Source organism: Drosophila pseudoobscura, chromosome 4 (assembly GCF_009870125.1).
Source record: "Drosophila pseudoobscura strain MV-25-SWS-2005 chromosome 4, UCI_Dpse_MV25, whole genome shotgun sequence".
NCBI lineage: Eukaryota > Metazoa > Arthropoda > Insecta > Diptera > Drosophilidae > Drosophila > Drosophila pseudoobscura.
In genome coordinates this window covers 8523158-8543072 of record NC_046681.1, presented here as the reverse complement: position 1 = coordinate 8543072, position 19915 = coordinate 8523158, and the positions used below count along the sequence as shown (strand labels likewise).

General features: G+C 52.8%; 2 protein-coding genes across 2 annotated transcripts; one reads left to right on the top strand and one right to left on the bottom strand.

Annotated features, from left to right (window-relative positions):
- Positions 1-180: 180 nt before the first annotated feature.
- On the bottom strand, positions 181-1460 carry Trf (TBP-related factor). The gene is made up of 2 exons (XM_001355889.4): positions 1221-1460; positions 181-1086 (listed from the first exon to the last, which is right to left on the bottom strand). Exons 1-2 carry the CDS (start codon positions 1361-1363, stop codon positions 567-569), a joined length of 663 nt encoding a protein of 220 aa, XP_001355925.1. The 5' UTR covers positions 1364-1460; the 3' UTR covers positions 181-566.
- A 377-nt stretch (positions 1461-1837) lies between these two features.
- On the top strand, positions 1838-19660 carry poe (E3 ubiquitin-protein ligase-like protein poe). The gene is made up of 13 exons (XM_001355890.4): positions 1838-2053; positions 2238-2332; positions 2685-3106; positions 3163-5362; positions 5435-5965; positions 6035-12137; positions 12206-12410; positions 12480-13166; positions 13230-14896; positions 15223-15705; positions 15766-17719; positions 17778-19374; positions 19434-19660. The coding sequence occupies exons 1-13, from the start codon at positions 1935-1937 to the stop codon at positions 19514-19516; spliced, it is 16146 nt and encodes a 5381-aa protein (XP_001355926.2). The 5' UTR covers positions 1838-1934; the 3' UTR covers positions 19517-19660.
- The last annotated feature ends 255 nt before the right edge of the window (positions 19661-19915 follow it).

Below are 19915 nucleotides of genomic sequence, written 5' to 3'. Positions count from 1 at the left end.
ACCCATACAATATCATTTATACGTAAGCGCGAAGTAAGCGAAGTGATTTAGGAGCCGATTAGTACCGACTGATACTTTAAGTAGGACAGGCGAAGCAGACCACAATCCCTCTCAATTTTGGTCCCACTTGTCATGAGCGATGGAAAAAGCATTGGGGATTTTTCTTTCAACTACAATGTATTTCAAATCAATATCTTTATTCGTTCAGAAGAAGTTACTTTTTCAAGCTGAAATGCCCAAAGGCCGTATCCTCTCTGAGCGAGTATCAATGCATCAACGAACACAAGTACAGTAATAGAATAGGCACGGGACAAGAAAAACGGATAGCAGGAATGTAACGGGTGCACACAACAGTAGAAACTCGCTGAAAATAATTTCATGCACAACCAACAAACACCGAGAATAATCCATCGATCCGACATGTCTATAAATATATATGTAAATTTTCTATGAAATATCATCTGTGCTACACATCTAAATAATGGCATTGTTCTTAAAAAGGCGTTTAAAAAACTATTTAAAAATACTCTCGATAATAACCGATATCCGTTTCCACAGATATCCGTCTACGTCTTTCGGAAGCTTAACAGTATAGGTGAAATGGCATCCAGACAATCCATGATATCCTTTCGCGACTTGGCACCCGTAAAGACTACCTTGCCATTGACAAATATCAGCAGGACAATGCGTGGTTTGACCATGCGGTAGATGAGGCCGGGAAACATTTCTGGCTCGTAGGAACTGAACTGGCCGTGCACCTGATTGAGGTTCTCCAGGCGTATGGGGAAGCGCAGGTCCACCGTGGCTACAATATTCTGCAGCTTGTACTCCATAAACTTGACGGGGAATCCAAGCTTCTGGAGAATGCGCGCAAACTTGCGGGAGCCAATGTCAGCGTCCCTCTCGTTGCGGGCCCCAGTGCAGATGATTTTGCCCGTGCGAAAGATGAGCGCCGTGCAGCGGGGCGAATGCATGCGCATGATTACGCCCCTGAAACGCTTGGGCGAGTATTCAGAGTTGCGGGTCCGGGAATTGATGGTCTTGAGGTCCAGTTCGCAGTTAACGGAGAAGGTTGCCACAATGTTTCTGTCAAAAGGGGAAACAAAAGGGAATCCTCTGGTTAATACATATATATAAATTTGTTGTGGGATATCAGTGAATTTCACTGATCGAACCAGCAGTTTTGTGGCTGGCATTGAAATTTTTGGAGCGGGACTAACTGCAGCTTGATTTCATGTTGGGCATCCTTCGGCTCCACCAGCACAGCGGGCTGCTGGGGCTGCAAAGAACTGTGCGGATTGATCACATGACTGGCAGCCGCAGGCACGATGTCCTTGTCTTCAATTTTAAAATGAAATTGCATTGGAATAATTTAGTTCGATCTATAAACAAAAGTCGGCACGCGAGAAACAGTGCTGCTCTATTGCATAAAAGTGGAAAAATACCAGTGCGGTATTAATCGGCTGTGCGAACTGGTATTTTTTGTAACAGCCTGTTTATGCGTTATAAAAAAACAGATAGTTGCAGCAGGCTTACAAAGCTATCTAGGAATGATAAGCCGTATTATTAGAATCGGGGACATATAATTTTCATGCCATGAAAAAATAGACCAATAATCCCATTTTGGATCAGCAGATATTCAAAGATAGCCTCGAAAATGATAAATCTTGATGAAAGATATCATGGGTTTTTTTTGTAAGTTAAGAGGACGCCTAGAAACAGTATTATTTTCGGCGCCTTAACTCAAGTTGTTCATCTGTTTAAACAGAGGGGGTTAAGTGGGCTTAGTTTGTTTTTCATCGGTATATTTACGGTATATTTTGAAAATGAGAAGGTATATTTTGTCATATTTCTGAGGGTATACAGTCTATCGGTCACACTGGCCTAGACTTTTTGCATATTTTTTAATTGGAGAATAAGATATTTTTGAAAAAATGTCGTCCCATAGCGGCGGGACCGATTGGAACTCCGTAATAAAAGCATTGCTTTTAAGCCGCACGGGTGCATTAAACAAAAACGAAGTGGTTAATTTGCTAAAAGCAATAACTAGATGGTGAGTACTCAACAGCCTAAAGCCCCAAAAGAACTTTTTTCTTGCTGCCTGTATGGCGCAGCAAAGAAAATGAGACTGCCGCTGCAAGTGCAAAAAAGTGACTTGCAGAATTAAATATGGCCGCCGCCGCGGAACTATAACAATTTGCACCGTTTTAAAACCATATTTTGCCTCTTTTATGCAGTGAACACGAATTTTTCGACGATGAAGGCAGTTTCGTACCATTTTATACGGCCTTTGCGGCACTGGCTGCCGACAAACTTATGCAAATCAAATCAAGTAAGTTTTCTCCGCACCCCTCCGCTTCTACTTTTAATGATTTTTCACCAAACAAAAAAAGAAAACAAAGCTATATGAGACATTTTTTTTCGCAATGAAATGCAATTCGTTAAGGGGTCCCACACAAACCAGCACACATCCGTGTGTATTTACTTATACCCTTTAAAGAAGAGGATGTATCATATTTCGGCAGCGGTTTGTACCGCATTCGCGGAAAGCGCGTTCGTTTGTCGCTCTGTCTGTTTATATTAAAAATGTATGTCCGCGGCCTGTTGCTAAGGGGTATCAAGGGGTCTTAAGCTTCCTTTATAAGCTATGTATGTACATCTTAAACATTTTGTTTTTCTTTTAGTTTGTCAGACACAGATATGCCAGCTGCACGATGCCACGGCAGTGCTTATTCGCTTTATACTCTTCCGTCTGCCAAAAGTGTCGGTCTTTGAATCGAAATGGCTATTGGCAGCCCTCAAAATGCTCTGCGAGGGCAGGGAGAATGCTTCTTCGGCTGTCGCACAGTTCGACTACAGTGCCGTGGCTGGGGTGGTGAAGAGCTCCAAACACCCGGAATCATCCAATAAGAGTATTATGTCAATGGCAGGTAGCACCACAGGTGGTGCTGGTGCTGGCGGCAGCAACGATAAAGAGTCACCAAAATTGGAGATTAAACGCTCGCGCTCGGACCTATCATCGGTTATCCTTCAGCAGCTGTTGGCGCCGCTGGAGCCGGGAAAGATGACCTGGGTGCCCCTCAGCGAAGAGATCACCGACTGCACTGTAAGAAATGCCTTTCTTCAAATGAATTTTGAATTAAATTGTATTCCTTGTGGTAGGAGCAACTTTTGGCAGCCAATGTGGAGGTGTTCCAGGAGGCAAATGGCGTCGATACCCTGTTGGACATCTGCGTGGGCCTGCCCATTCTCAGTCGCTATCGCATGAAGTACATGGAGACGATAAATGCTGGGAAACCCCTCTACCTGCCACTCACACAGGCGGAGGCCACAACTGTGAAATCATCGATGAATCACATGCTTACAGATCTCTCGATTGTGGGCCAGGCCTATGCTTTGATAGTCATGCAGCCGCTGACACCGAGCCGCATTGAAAAGCTTTCCATGTGCGGCATCTCGGCGCTGTACAATGCTGTCCTCACCTCGATAGCCACCAGTGTCTTGAGCATGGGCCAGGCGAGCAGCGCGCAGAAACAACAGCAACAACAGACGGCTGCTGCAGCGTCCACCAGCCAGGGCAGCGGCGGTGGCTTGTCCAGTGTCCAGACAAGCAAAGATCACGACGAATTTGAAGAACAGGCTAGCGGGATTGTAAACAAAGCCCTCGAAATCTATTCGAGCATTGGCGAGATGTTCAAATCCTCGGCCAGGATGTATATATATCAGAATCATTTGTGCTACGGCAGCTGGCTGCTCATCAGCGGCATCCAGGGAGCCATGGGTGCCAGTGGCAGTGCCTCGGCAGAAACGGCAGCTAAAGCGGCAGCCGCCACAAAAGTAGCATCCAAAACAGAGTCGATTACAGCGCCCAGTACACCAATAGCCAGGGTGAATCTGTTCAAAGTCCAACAGGGCTTTGGAGAATTGAATGCAGCTATTGCCAATCACAGCATTAAGCTGCTGTCCGAACTGATTGAGGATCTAAAGATTGAATCCGCCTGCGGACAGAGCAGTGTCACAGATCCCGAAACGCTGCCAGAGCCAGCGCAATTTGATATCCTGCAGAATTACACATCGCTGGAGAGGATTGTGCGGGTCCTAAACACTGCCACGCTGCATCAGCTGTTCACTTTTCTGGCCACCGTGGCCTACCGCAAGGCATGCACTCTGAAGCGTGCTTCAACTAAAGACCGCACCGAATGCGATCCGATTAGCTATTCGGACTCCACGACCTGCCTGAATGAGTCCATGTCCTATTCGGACAACTCTGAAGAAGATGACAGCGAAAGCTATCTGGGGCATTGGTTCAAGGAAACCCTCTCCCCGGAAACGCACGACGACAATGCCAATACTTCGTCGCAAGAGCGCAGTGGAGAGCAGAAGAGCGCTTTGGTACCGAAACTAGATGAGCCGCACGAGTATCTGGAGCTGTCGGCAGACATCTTCTGCTTCCTGGATCAATTCCTAGCCAACCGTCATGCCTACATGCAGCGCTATGTGAAGGCAGGCGTCAGCGATCAGCAGATGCTGCTGATGGCCAACATAATCAAGGACTTTGATCGCGATGTGATGCGCAACGACAGCGAACAGCAGTCGCCACCAAGTACGGCTGCTGCTGTGGCTGCTGCCACAGGAGCTGGATCTTCTGGTTCCTCTGCCAAGTGGCAGGCGTCGATGATACGTTTCTCGGGTGCTGCTGGCCGATACATACACAACCTGATCTCCACGGGACTGCTCTCCGAGCAGCTCCAATCGAATCTGCTGCAACATTTGGCCATCTCTCCGTGGTCCACGGATACGAATACATGGCCCCTACAGGTCTATCCCAGCACTCTTTCCGTTCTTGTGCAGATACTGCTGCTGAAACCCATACAGGAGAAGGAGGCCGCCTGCCTGTCGGTGTGGCATCGCCTGATCAACACGCTGGTTGATGGCGTCTGCTCCTCTTCGTCTGCCGGTGACTCGGACTACGAGGACATCAACATTGAGCATGCCCAGCTGCTGCTCTTCCTGTTCCACTCGCTCAATCTCATGCAAAAGAAATCCATCCTGCTGCTAACTGCGGGCGGGGTGATACGCTGCGCCGAAGTCTGTCGCGGCATCAGTGCCGAGCGTGTCGTCAGGAATAGCCAAATGATGCTTCTATCGCGCTTGCTCGTATTCCTAGAGTATCTGATGAAACATCTGTATCACGCACCGCCCGAACTGTTGGATCAAGTCCGCTGGATACTGTTCAGCGTGAGCAGCATGCCGGAGACGCAGAAGGTCTCCGATTTGATCAACAGTCGTACCAAACTGAACTCGTATTGCCGTCAGGATATTGAAGAGAAGTTCCGCAAGTCTTCAGGAGAATATGGATCGAGTAAGTAATCCACCAGCTGGCGATATAGCCACTCCCAATCACCAATCTCTCAATTGATTGTCTCTCCTGCAGATATACGGCCCACGTTTTATAGCCTGGTCGTAAAGGAGCCCGAAAAGGCCTATTGGGTGAGCGAATTCAAATTGGACGGCCTGGCCTGGAACTTTATACTCTGCACACCGGACAAACTCAAGTATCCGCTGCTGGTGGACGCCCTCGTGGATATCCTGAACATAGCGGACATGTCCTCGTTTTCCCGAAAGGAGAACAGCGAGAGCAACAGCATACACAATCTGTGTGCCATGCAGTATTGTTTTACCAACACCTGGAAACTGCTGCTGGGCCTGCCCCCATCCACCTCTCACGTGGAGGCGCTCCGCATTGAGCGGGCACCCAATTTGCATTCGCTGGTGTGGAGCACACGCCTGCCCTTGGCCACGTCACATTATCTGATTGTCAATAGCCTCATAAAGCAGGGCATGTACACACAGTACGCGGAGTCGTTGTACACCCAAGTGGGGGATACCACAGCCGATATACGATATAATTTGAAGCAAACGATCCTTGGTGTAGAGGCCTTCAATCAGCAGATGAGTAACAAAGGTAAGTGTGAAGCGGAATTTATGGCCGGGGCTGAGTCGAGATTAATGGTAATCTCTTTTTTTTATATAGGTATTCCACGCCTCTCGGAACTCATACTCTTTGATGCCTTGGTGGCCCACATGCAGGCCGTGGCCTGGGCCGAAAAGGAGGGCTTCAAGCTGCTGCGCAAGGACTGCGAGGATAGCAGCGGTGGCGACCAATCATCGTGCACCAGTGCGGCCTCCAGTAGTGGTGGCAATGCCACAGACCATGATCATCCCGAGGTGTATTCCTCCAACGAATCCATCGATGAAGAGAAATCCAAGCACGAGGATGACCAGGGTCTATCCACGGAAACGCTGCAACGCAATCAAATGATCAACGAGCTGCTGATCAAGCTAATGGACTCGTATCGCTACCTATCGGAGATTGTGCGCGAGCAAATGCTCAAGCAGCTGTCGAGCACCACGCCAGAGCATGTCCTCAACTTGATAGTGCCCATTGTGAGCGATAAGCCGGCCATAATGCTGGAGCTGCATGCGGCATTCCTTAAGCTGCTGCCGAATGAGGATAAGCAGTTGATAGCCAATGAATGGCCCAAGTGTTTGATGGTCAATGATTCGGCCTTCGATGGAAAACAGCATCCCGTGGAGCCATACACCCTGAATGTTATTGATGCACACATTACAGAGCTGACCAGAGGCAGCGGCGGTGTGGCCTATTCCACTTTGCATACGCTCAAACACTGCCTGAAGACGATACTCCATTTGATGGAGCTGCTGCTGCCCTTCGCCTCCAATTGCAGCGAAATGGATGCCCAGTTGAAGCCGCTGCTGATTGCCTCAATGCTGGACATGCGCACCGACTATCTGCAGGGCCAGAGCGAGCAGTGTCTGAGGGAAATCTTGAGCGGACTGACCCTAGAGGCGCAGAAACTGTTGCTGTACGAGCACATGATTGGCTACTGCTATCGTATGCTGATCGAATTTGCCGCAGAATTGCGACAGCCAGCGGCGGGAGGCACCCCATTGGATCAAGAGAGAGCCTTGTTCAATGAATCAATGCTGTTTGCTGTCCTAAAGACATTCATCAAGATGCTGGAGAAGCCCACAGCTGTGCAGGCCATGCGCCAGTTCTTCCATGACCAGAAGACGGGCAGCTTGACCACGCTGCTGCTGTCCTTTACGGGTACCACGCTGCCCCTGAGCTATGCCCGCAAAATGCTGCAGTTTGTCGAACGTTTGTTTGAGCAATCCACTCGAGCGGACTCCCAGTTCCAGCATGAGGACTTGGTGGATTGTTTCAGCGATCTAGCCACAGTCGATGTGGCACGGCTGAAGCTGTGGCTGGCCCACATAATCTATGGCCCAAATATGACGGCAGGCGATGTTAGCAACTCCGAGACCATGGATCCGACATGCCGCCTGCTCACGAGCATCATGCAGCCTTCAAGCAGCTCCAGTAGCAATGCCCAGACACCCACAAACATGGCCACAGTGTCGGCTATGCCCAGTATCTCCGATCAGCTAGATGCCATGGACATAGATTACGACTGCGGGGCAGCAGCAGGAGCGGCAGGAGCTGCACCCAACACTTCACAGATCTTGAGCCTGTGGCAGGCAGCACAGCCGAATCCCTCGGAGGAGTCCTCACAGGCCTGCGATCACAGCGAAGGGGGAGAGCAACGCCAAAGCGAACGCAATGGAGGACTACTGCTGTCCATCACCAAGTACCTAGTACGCGATCAGAGCAAGGCAGGACCGATAGCAGCACCCCTCTTCCAGGCCCTCCTACAGCTGGGTCAGACTTTGATAAGCCCGCCTCACGATGGCTGTGACTTTGCGGATGTCCTACAGATAATGATCACCCTGGCGGATGCCTCTCCAGCACGCGGACACGTGGCGCTGTTCAATACGACGCTGCTGTGGCTGGAGCTGGCCAAACTGCAGCTCCCCGACAAGCATTTGCGACACGCGGAAAATGTGAGCGCCCTGCTGCGGTACCTCAGCGAACTGTTGCAGAGCATTGGCTACCGTGGCAGTCGCCAGCATATGCCCCCATGGGACGACGAACTGCAGACGGACATTGACGATCTGTACGATGAGCTGGCCGAAGAGGAACAGGACTCGCTGCTGGATGACTCCGATGAGGACACGCTGAACAACAAGCTGTGCACATTCTCGCAGACCCAAAAGGAGTTCATGAACCAGCACTGGTACCACTGTCACACCTGCAACATGATCAACACGGTCGGCGTGTGCTCTGTGTGTGCCCGAGTGTGCCACAAGGGGCACGATGTGAGCTATGCCAAGTACGGGAACTTTTTCTGCGACTGTGGTGCCAAGGAGGATGGCTCGTGTCAGGCGTTGAGTCGCAGATTGGGCTCTGGAGAGGCACGCGAGTCGGTGGGACCTGGCGGCAGCAACAGCTGCAGCTACTTGCCCTCGCACATGAGTCTCCTGGCGAGTAAGAAGAGAATCAACACAGCACCAGGAGCCACACAGCAGCAGCATGGAGCGCCTGCCCGCAAGGATTCGATCAGCAGTGAGAGAATCCAGCTTTTGGGGAAACTCCTCGAACCCTACCGTGAGACGTTGCAGCATCAGGAACAATGGATGCTCGTGGTCCGATGCATACTCGAGTACTTTGATGTGCTGCTGCCGTCGATAAGGGAGAACTGCACGCTCTACTCGATTGTGGGATGCCACAGGCGTGCCACTGCCGCCTTGCAGCGTCTGCATCAGCTGGAGCAGAGTTTCCAGATCACCGATCAACTGATGTTCGCCACTCTGGGCTCTCAGGAGGGGGCCTTTGAGAATGTGCGGATGAATTACTCCGGAGATCAGGGGCAGACCATCAAGCACTTGCTGACCTCTGGCACGATACGCCGCGTGGCCTTTTGTTGCCTGTCCTCGCCGCACGGACGCCGCCAGCAGTTGGCCGTGTCGCATGAGAAGGGAAAGGTCACCATACTGCAGCTATCGGCGTTGCTCAAGCAGGCAGATGCCTCCAAGCGGAAGTTGACTCTCACGCAACTCAGTTCCGCGCCCATTGCCTGCACTGTGCTCTCGCTGGCGGCCAATCCCTGCAATGAGGACTGCCTGGCCGTGTGTGGACTGAAAGAGTGCCATGTGCTGACCTTCTCGAGCAGCGGCAGCACCAATGAACACATTGTCATCACGCCCCAATTGGAGAATGGCAACTTCCTGAAGAAGGCCATGTGGCTGCCTGGCTCCCAGACTCTGCTGGCCATTGTCACCACGGATTACGTGAAGATTTATGACCTGTCGGTGGACACAATCAGTCCGAAGTACTACTATCTCGTGGCTGTGGGCAAGATCAAGGACTGCACGTTCATGTACCATCAGCAGAATGGCAGCGGGAGCTATTTCATGCTCAGTTTTACCAGCTCTGGCTACATCTATACGCAGCAGCTGGATCAGCAGAGCCTGGCCGTGCACGGCGACTTTTATGTGACAAATACCCTCGAGTTGAGCCATCAGCATATCAAGGATATCAATGGACAGGTGTGCGGCGGTGGTGTGTCCATCTATTACTCGCACGCGCTGCAGCTGCTCTTCTACAGCTACACCTGCGGCAGGAGCTTCTGTTCGCCCCTGACGAACGTAAACGAGGGTGTCAAGGGCATCTATCATTTGGACATCAACAACACAGCAGCATCGACGGCCAGCAAATCATCGTCGGCTTCGAAGGTGCCGCTCCAGTCGCTTGTGGGTTGGACAGAGGTGGCCGGGCATCCCGGACTGATCTATGCCAGCATGCATACGTCCAATAATCCAGTGATACTGATGATCACACCCGAACGCATATACATGCAGGAGATCAAGGCACAGTCGGCCAAATCGAGGATAATGGATGTGGTGGGCATACGCCATAGCGTGGCGGGGACTGAGAAAACCACCCTACTGCTCCTGTGCGAGGACGGCAGCCTCAGGATCTTCTCGGCCCAGCCAGAGCACACGAGTTTCTGGCTGTCGCCGCAGGTGCAACCTTTCGGCAATCAATTGTACAGCTCCACGCTGCTGGCAAAGAATACCACAAACAATCCGCAGGGCAAAAGCAAGGGAGGCGGCTCTGCAGCGGCTGGAAAGCTGCTCCATCGCAAGGCCAGCAGCCAACAGCACCAGAAGCAACTGACATCTGGAGGCCAACCCATCTTCCCGATTGATTTCTTTGAGCATTGCAACATGCTGGCGGACGTGGAGTTTGGCGGCAACGATCTCTTGCAGATCTACAACAAACAGAAGCTCAAGACGCGCCTCTTCTCCACGGGGATGTTTGTGGCCAGCACAAAGGCCACGGGATTCACACTGGAGGTGGTGAACAACGATCCAAATGTGGTCATGGTGGGCTTCCGTGTGATGCTGGGCACCCAGGATATCCAACGGGCACCCGTATCAGTTACGATCCTTGGACGCACCATACCCACAACGATGAGGAAGGCGCGATGGTTTGATATACCGCTGACGCGCGAGGAAATGTTCCAATCGGACAAAATGCTGAAGGTGGTGTTTGCCAAGTCGCAGGACCCCGAACATGTCACACTCCTGGACTCTATCGAGGTCTATGGCAAGTCAAAGGAGCTCGTGGGCTGGCCCGACGATAGCGAAGACGTACCGGCACCCAGCTCTGGTCCGACGCCCGTGACGGCCACGCAACAGAGTGCCGCCGCCAACTTTGGCGAGGGCTTCAATTGCATCACCCAGCTGGATCGCATGGTTAACCATCTGCTGGAGGTGCTGGACTGCGCCCTGCATCTGCTGGGCGGCAGTGCCGTGGCTGCCCCACTGCGCTCGAAGGTCGTGAAGACAGCCAGCGGACTGCTGCTGCTGCCCACACCGAATCCCGTTCAAACCCAGGCCCGCTATGTGCTGGCCACCCTCTATGGCAGTCGGGCGTCCTATCACAGCTTCAAGGATGGCGTGATCCTGCACTTCGTGCACGGCGAACTGCAGGCCATGCAGCCGAAGCTGCAGCAACTAGAATCTCTGCAAGAAATCGATCCGGAGGCCTTCTATCGCCTGATATTGCTGGTACGCGGCGTGGCCAACTCCCGTCCCCAGTCACTGGCCAAGATCTGTCTGGAGAACAGCTACGATTTGGTGCCCGACCTGATGAGGATTGTCCTGGAGCTGCACAAGATCACCCCCGATCTGGACGAGCCAGTGAATATTGTGAGACGCGGCCTGTGCCAGCCGGAGACCATCGTCCATTGTTTGGTGGAGATTATGTATGGCTTTGCATTGGCCGATCCCGGTCAAGTGGGTCGCATGACCCAGTACTTCATTGATCTGCTCAAGCACGATGCCACCGTGATCAGTCACAGCGCCAAGGAGGCACTGATCCTTCTCCTCAGTCCACGCATGAAGCGCCGCAAGGTGGCGGCCATAGCCGTCATTACGCCGCCTGCCTGCTCCACGCCCACGCCTCAAATGCAGGCCCTGCAAGCGGTGGCTGCATCGGCGGCCAACGACATCATCGAAGAGGCAGCAGGCGTGGCTGCCGGACAGGATCAAGACAATGCAGCGGCCGCTCTGCTCGAGGCAGTGGAGGGAGGACTCCCCGGACAGCAGCCGAACCACCAGCTGCTCAATCTGGAGGCGTTCATGGGCGGCGGTTTCCCCCGATTGCTGGGTCTACCCGAAGATGGCGACGACGAGGCCATCATGGACATAGCCATTGCCCTGAGTCTCCAACAGCATGGCGGAGCCGATGCCAATGCCCTGCATTCTCTGCAGCAGGGATTGGCCAATATCCAGGGCATCAGACAGGCGGCAGCCAATGCTGCAGCGGCCAGTGTTTCGGTCTCTGTGTCTGCGGGAGGCTCCGATGATGAGGGCTCCAATGTGGCCACCGATGGCTCCACGCTGCGCACCTCACCCGCAGAGCCGGCAGGCAGTGGGGGATCCGAGAGCGGTGGCAGTGGTGTGGAGAGCATTGGCGGCACATCGGCGCGCAGCAGTAACTTTGGCGATCATCCGAATACAACGCCACCGCGACAGAGTTGCAGTTCCGTCAAGGATGGAGAGCCGGGCGAGGAGCAGCAGCCAGGACCCAGTGGCTCTGGTGGCTCTGCCTCTGTCCCAGGAGGTGGCCTGAGCGCCATGAGCAGCACCGAGGACAACAACGAGATCAACGAAGATGAAAAGCTGCAGAAACTGCACGATTTAAGGTGAGAAAATATCCTAAGAATATCGCAATCTCTTAATCTCTAATCGTTTGATTGTCTCTGGATTGCAGGATTGCTGTTTTGGAGAGCATTATCCAGCACTTGGGCACATTCGATCTGTGCAATGGTCTGCAGGCCATACCGCTCATCCAGGTGATACACATGCTGACCACAGATCTCAATGGCAACAACGAAAGGGACCAGCAGGTGCTCCAGGAGCTGCTTCAGGCTCTAGTGGAGTACGTGGAAATAGGCAAACGTGGAGCGGCCTCAAGGGTACGAATCGGAGTCAGAGTCGGGGAGGAGCATAAACAAACCATTTCTAAATCGTATACTGTTTTGCAGATGGAGAACAAATGTCCCGGAAATGAAGTACGCCTTGCTCTATTGTCGCTCTTTGGTGTGATGATGGGCAAGACCAAATCGAAGCAAACTGGCACCACCTCGCCACCGCATCAGTTCAAGGATAACAGCTCATTTGTGGCCAGCACCACAGCGAATGTTCTGAGCAAGAGTGGGGCCTTTGTCTATGCTTTGGAGGCACTCAACACGCTCCTCGTGCACTGGAAAACCGTGCTAGGGGATCCCTATGCGCCAGGCCAAGCCGCAGCACCGATCGCGAGTGGGGGAGCCACCTCGGGACCGGGCGTACAGCTGCTCAAACCCGTTAAACACGGCCCCAAACCAGATATATCCATACTGATACCGCAGAACTACCTGAAGAACTATCCAGATATCTTTGAGTCGTACGACGGACTGCTCACGGAGATCATTGTGCGGCTGCCCTACCAGATTCTGCGGCTAAGCAGCGCCCATCCGGACAACTACGACAGCAGCTTCTGTGAGGCCATGACATTTACCTTGTGCGAGTACATGATGCTCAATCTGAATACACTGCTGCGAAGGCAGGTGCGTAAGCTGCTGATGTACATTTGCGGCAGCAAAGAGAAGTTCCGCATGTACCGCGATGGTCACTCGTTGGATGCTCATTTCCGTGTGGTCAAGAGAGTGTGCAGCATTGTAAGCAGCAAGGTAAGTGCTCTGTCTACTCTATGCCCCACTCTGGCACTGTTTAAGCTCTCTCTCCCCCCCTAGACTGGTGCCCCGTACAATGCCAATCCGCCAATGCTCAGCTACGACTCGTTGGTGGATTTGACAGAGCATCTGCGCACCTGCCAGGAGATCAGCCAAATGCGCACTGGCAATTGGCAAAAGTTCTGTGTGGTTCATGAGGATGCCTTGGCCATGCTAATGGAGATTGCCTGCTATCAGCTAGATGATGGCGTGTCTCCCATTATTATACAGCTGCTGCAGGCGGCCGTTTGCAATATGCCAGCCAACAAGCAGCAGCAGCAACAACAGCAGCCACCGCCAGCAGTCGTGTCGGCGTCTTCGAAGCTGCGCAGCGATCGTGAGAAAAGCGAGGACACCGACGCCTACTATTCGAAATTCGATCCGGCACAGTGCGGGACATTTGTCCATCAGATATTTCGGTATGCCTGCGATGCTTTGATCATACGCTTCGTAAGGATCTTCCTGCTGGAGAATAATATCAGTCAGCTGCGCTGGCAGGCGCACTCCTTCATGACGGGGCTGTTCGAGCATGCCAACGAGCGACAGCGCGAGAAGCTGTTGACCATTTTCTGGAACCTGTGGCCCCTGGTGCCCACCTATGGCCGAAGGACAGCACAATTTGTGGATCTATTGGGATACCTCACTCTGACAACACGCAGCATAACCGAACGCCTGCCAGAGTTTGTCTCGCGGGCAGTCGAAGTACTCCGGACACAGAACGAGCTGCTGTGCAAGCACCCGAATGCCCCCGTCTACACCACCCTGGAGTCGATACTGCAGATGAACGGATACTATCTGGAATCGGAGCCCTGTTTGGTGTGCAACAACCCGGAGGTGCCGATGGCCAACATCAAGCTGCCGTCGGTCAAGTCCGACTCAAAATATACCACCACAACGATGATCTACAAGCTGGTGCAGTGCCACACCATCTCGAAGCTGATTGTGCGGATTGCGGATCTGAAGCGCACGAAGATGGTGCGCACGATCAATGTGTACTACAACAATCGCAGTGTCCAGGCGGTGGTCGAGCTGAAGAACCGCCCTGCGCTGTGGCACAAGGCCCGCTCCGTTTCGCTGCAATCGGGACAGACAGAGCTGAAGATTGATTTCCCATTGCCCATCACGGCCTGCAATCTGATGATTGAATTTGCGGACTTCTTTGAGACTGTGAGCGGTTCCAGCGAGAATCTGCAGTGTCCGCGCTGCAGTGCCGCTGTGCCAGCGTATCCGGGCGTGTGCGGCAACTGCGGGGAGAATGTGTTCCAGTGCCACAAGTGTCGGGCCATCAACTATGACGAAAAGGATCCGTTCTTGTGCCACTCGTGTGGCTTCTGCAAGTACGCCAAATTCGATTTTAGCATGTATGCACGCGTCTGCTGTGCCGTGGATCCGATCGAATCGGCCGAGGATCGAGCCAAGACTGTATTGATGATACACACCTCACTGGAGCGTGCGGATCGCATCTACCACCAGCTGTTGGCCAACAAACAGCTTCTCGAGCTGCTCATCCAGAAGGTGGCCGAGCATCGCATCAATGATCGTCTTGTCGAGGACAACATGGCCAGTGTGCATAGCACTTCACAGGTGAACAAGATCATCCAGCTGCTCGCCCAGAAATACTGCGTGGAATCACGCGCCAGCTTCGAGGAACTAAGCAAGATTGTCCAGAAAGTCAAAGCCTGCCGCAGGTGAGTTCGATGCAAGCACTCGGTACTTATAGAGTATGGGGGTCGATTATGGTCGATGTTACAGCGAGAAGTAGCTCATTTCCGACGAGTCCATACGTCTGCCTGTCCGTCTCGTTGAATGCTTAGTTTTTAGAAGACTAAGAGTTAGGGATATTCCAATGGATGTCTGGGGCTATGGGGGCTGTGGCAAGAGAGATGTGTGCGAAAGAGTTGGGTGGGTGATTTATGGTTCAGGAGTATGTAGTCTCACTGGTCGATATATTTCGCTGTTATGTTGCCTCTCGAGTTGGCTTTTGGTGATACCCATTTCATTCCATCCTTTTTAGCGAGCTGGTGGCCTACGATCGCCAACAACAGGATCTGCCGCCCAGCAATCTGGCTTTGGTCTTGGGCGCCGAGAATCCCACAACGAACCGTTGCTATGGCTGCGCCTTGGCCTCCACTGAGCAGTGCCTTACCCTGCTGCGGGCCATGGCCTACAATTATGACTGTCGCATGGGTCTCTATAGCCAGGGACTGGTCAGCGAGCTGGCGGAGCATAATCTGCGCCGTGGAACACCGCAGATCCAGAACGAGGTGCGCAATCTACTGGTTGTTTTGACCAAGGACAATGCCGAGGCGTGCATGCATCTGCTGCAGCTGGTCACGTCGCGTGTGAAGAGCGCTTTGATGGGGTCCATTCCCCTGATTAGTCTGGAGGCAGCCGTGCATCAGGAGATGACGCTGCTGGAGGTGCTTCTCAGCCAAGATGATTTATGCTGGGAATACAAGCTGAAGGTGATCTTTGAGCTGTTTATCAGCAATTGCAAGTGAGTGGAAGACAAACCCTAATGATTCTTAAAGCTAATAGCCATTTCCTCCTCGTGAAGGTTGCCCCGTGGACCGGTGGCTTCAGTGCTGCATCCCTGCCTGCGCATTCTGCAGAGTCTGATTAATCCCACGATCTCTGGCAGCGGCAGCGGCGGCAAGCCAGTATCTGCCATTGAGTTGAGCAACATTAAACTGCCCGAAGGCAACACCATCGACTATCGGGCGTGGCTCAACTCGGATCAGAATCACGAGTACTTGGCCTGGAGCAATCGCATGCCTATCAGCCACCACCAACAGGATGCACCGGCAGGCACCAAGCCAAAGAGCAGCAAACAGCAGCAGTCGGCGGGCACGGAGACACCGCCAAGAAAGACCAAGGAAGCCGCCAGGGCGGCATATTTGGGCGAGAAGTTTGGCAAACGCTGGCGTTCGAATGTGCTGGACAAGCAGCGTGTGACCAAGCCGCTGGTGTTCAATGCAGAGTGGATCCAACCGTTGCTCTTCAACGAAAACTCCCGCTTTGGCCGGCAACTGGCGTGCACGCTGCTCGGAGGACTGGCACGCACGCACGAACGCAAGCAGCAGGCTCTCAATTTGCTCACGTCCTTCCTGTATCATGTGGGGGACGCGGGAGAGGCCAGCAACGAGTATTTGGCTCTCTACCGGAGCATTGCCACCGAGTCGCCCTGGCTGCAGTATTTGGTACTGAGGGGAGTGCTGTGCAAGATCTCGTCGCTGCTGGCTACGGAGATAGCCAAAGTGCATTGCATGGAAGAGCATTCGCTGTCCTCGGACCTGACGCTCGGCTATGCTTTGCGCCGATATGTGGAGCTCTTGTGGCTCTTCCTCGAGTGCCCCAACATACGCAGGACCTACAAGACCCGTCTGCTGGGCCCAGTGCTCGAGAGCTACTTGGCTCTGAGAAGTCTGGTGGTTCAGCGAACCCGACACATTGACGAGGCGCAGGAGAAGCTGCTCGAAATGCTGGAGGAGATGACCAGCGGCACCGAAGAAGAGACGCGTGCCTTTATGGAGATTCTCATTGATACGGTCGACAAGACGCGCATGAATGACATCAAGACGCCGGTGTTTATCTTTGAGCGTCTGTATTCGATCATACATCCGGAGGAGCACGACGAGAGCGAGTTCTACATGACCCTGGAGAAGGATCCACAGCAGGAGGACTTCCTGCAGGGCCGCATGCTCGGCAATCCCTATCCCTCCGGCGAAATGGGGCTGGGCCCCCTGATGCGAGATGTAAAGAACAAAATCTGCACGGACTGTGAATTGATTGCTCTGCTGGAGGATGACAACGGCATGGAGCTGCTGGTGAACAATAAGATCATAAGCTTGGACCTGCCCGTCAAGGATGTGTACAAAAAGGTGTGGCTGGCCGAGGGCGGCGATCGCGATGCCATGCGTATTGTCTATCGCATGCGCGGACTGCTGGGCGATGCCACCGAGGAGTTTGTCGAGACGCTGAACAACAAGAGTCAGGAGGCGGTGGACACAGAGCAGCTATACCGCATGGCCAACGTACTGGCCGATTGTAATGGCCTTCGTGTGATGCTGGACAGGATTGGCAGTCTGCAGAGAATCTCCCGCCAGCGTGAACTTATCCAGGTTCTGCTCAAGCTCTTCCTCATCTGTGTAAAAGTGCGCCGCTGCCAGGAGGTCCTGTGCCAGCCCGAGATTGGGGCCATCAATACACTGCTGAAGGTGCTACAGATGTGCCTGCAATCGGAGAATGACTCAATACAGTCGGCAGTCACCGAACAACTACTGGAGATTATGGAAACGCTGCTCTCGAAGGCAGCTAGTGATACGCTGGACTCGTTCCTGCAGTTCTCCCTGACGTTCGGAGGGCCCGAGTATGTGTCGGCATTGATCTCCTGCACGGATTGTCCGAATGTACGCAACAATCCTTCGGTGTTGCGGCATCTCATTCGTGTGCTGGCCGCCCTGGTCTACGGGAATGAGGTGAAGATGGCCCTGCTGTGTGAGCATTTCAAGGTAGGTTTCAGGGAGAGAGTTCTTTGTGGAGCACACACTTACACACTCTTTTTTTCAGGACACACTCAACTTCAAACGCTTTGACAACGAACGCACACCCGAGGAGGAGTTCAAGCTTGAGCTCTTCTGCGTCCTGACCAATCAGATCGAGCACAATTGCATTGGCGGCACCCTCAAGGATTACATTGTCAGTCTGGGCATTGTGGAGCGCTCGTTGGCCTACATCACAGAGCATGCCCCATGTGTGAAGCCCACACTCCTGCGCACCGACTCCGACGAGCTGAAGGAGTTCATTTCGCGCCCTAGTCTCAAGTATATACTGCGCTTCCTTACCGGACTCTCCAATCATCACGAGGCCACTCAGGTGGCCATCAGCAAGGACATTATACCGATTATACATCGCCTAGAGCAAGTGTCCAGCGATGAGCATGTCGGCAGTCTGGCCGAGAATCTTCTAGAGGCTTTGTCAACCGATGCAGCCACCGCGGCCCGAGTCCAGCAAGTGCGTGACTTCACGCGCGCCGAAAAGAAACGTCTGGCCATGGCCACGCGCGAGAAACAACTGGATGCCTTGGGTATGCGTACGAACGAGAAGGGACAGGTGACGGCCAAGGGCTCTATACTGCAAAAGATCGAGAAACTGCGCGACGAGACTGGGCTGACGTGTTTCATCTGCCGCGAGGGGTATGCCTGCCAGCCCGAAAAGGTGCTGGGCATCTATACGTTCACCAAGCGCTGCAACGTGGAGGAATTCGAGCTGAAGTCCCGCAAAACCATTGGCTACACCACGGTGACCCATTTCAATGTGGTCCATGTGGACTGTCACACCTCAGCGATTCGTTTGACCCGCGGCCGTGATGAATGGGAGCGGGCTAGTCTGCAGAATGCCAATACCCGATGCAATGGTCTGCTGCCGCTCTGGGGCCCGTCCGTGCTCGAGACGACCTTCTCCGCTTCGATGACGCGTCACAGCAGCTACATGCAGGAGAGCACCCAGCGTTGTGACATCTCCTACACGAGCAGCATACACGACCTGAAGCTGCTGCTGGTGCGTTTCGCCTGGGAGCGTAGCTTCCACGATGATGCCGGCGGCGGTGGTCCCCAGTCCAATATGCACTTTGTGCCCTACCTGCTCTTCTATTCGATCTACATGCTGCTGTCCTCGCGCTCGGCGGCCAGGGATAGCAAGACGGTACTCGCCTATCTAACAGCCCCGCCCAGCGAGAAGTGGCTCGAGTGTGGCTTCGAGGTAGAGGGACCGCTGTACATGATCACCATTTCGGTGACGCTGCACAGTCGCGAGCTGTGGAACAAGCACAAGGTGGCGCATCTGAAACGAATGCTGGCCGTGGCCCAGGCACGACACGTCTCACCATCGGTGCTGTGCAAGGCTCTGCTTGCGCCGGCCGATCGCCAGGTGAAGGATTACAGTGTGTACAAGCCGTACCTGATGATGTGGGCCATGATCGATATGATATACAACATCCTGTTCAAATTGGTGACCATGCCCAAGGAGGAGGCCTGGCCAGTTTCCCTGTTCGATTACATACGCAAAAATGACGAGGCTATGCTTAAGTCAACAGATGGCATCCTACACATCCTGACTGAGGAGCTATTGCCGTGCACTTCGTTTGGCGAGTTCTGCGATGTGGCAGGTAAAATCATTCGCTTGCTTTTGCACTTTTCGTATTTTCTTAACCATATTTCTTTGTAGGACTTCTAACTCTGATCGAACAGCCGGACAGCTTCATCGAGGATCTGCTGGCCTCCCTGCCTTCGACCACAAGTTCTAGTTAAATAATTTCGATTCGTTAATAATTAAAACACACAAGGAATGCAAAAGCAAAGCAAAGGCTTACCATCTTAATACATAATATAACGTATCACATATATGTAACTATTTAATCAATAAAAATTATTCGTTTGCACAATAACTAATGTGAATCAAGAAGTTGAAATTTCTGTAGATTCTGTGAAATGAAACCGGAAAAATCGGTACACATTCTTTCAGTACGCGGGCATCCCCTGCTATGATTTTAAAGAATTCAATTACATTCTTTAGAGCAGGTTCCCCCTTCTATAATGATTACGATTCGCTCGACTTAACAAAAGAAGTTGAAGTATAACATGGACAAATTCCTTTTACCTTGTAAGAAGTGCTACAAAAAAGCTTTAACGGCCTTTGGGGGTCCCAAA

Excerpts from the sequence above, each read along its gene's own strand:
- Trf (XM_001355889.4), bottom strand. The coding sequence starts at position 1,363 with ATGCAATTTCATTTTAAAATTGAAGACAAGGACATCGTGCCTGCGGCT. Across the intron at positions 1,087-1,220 it reads CAACATGAAATCAAGCTGCA|AAACATTGTGGCAACCTTCT; the intron begins GTTAGTCCCGCT and ends CCCTTTTGACAG.
- poe (XM_001355890.4), top strand. The coding sequence starts at position 1,935 with ATGTCGTCCCATAGCGGCGGGACCGATTGGAACTCCGTAATAAAAGCA. Across the intron at positions 5,363-5,434 it reads TTCAGGAGAATATGGATCGA|ATATACGGCCCACGTTTTAT; the intron begins GTAAGTAATCCA and ends TCTCTCCTGCAG. Across the intron at positions 15,706-15,765 it reads CTGTTTATCAGCAATTGCAA|GTTGCCCCGTGGACCGGTGG; the intron begins GTGAGTGGAAGA and ends CTCCTCGTGAAG.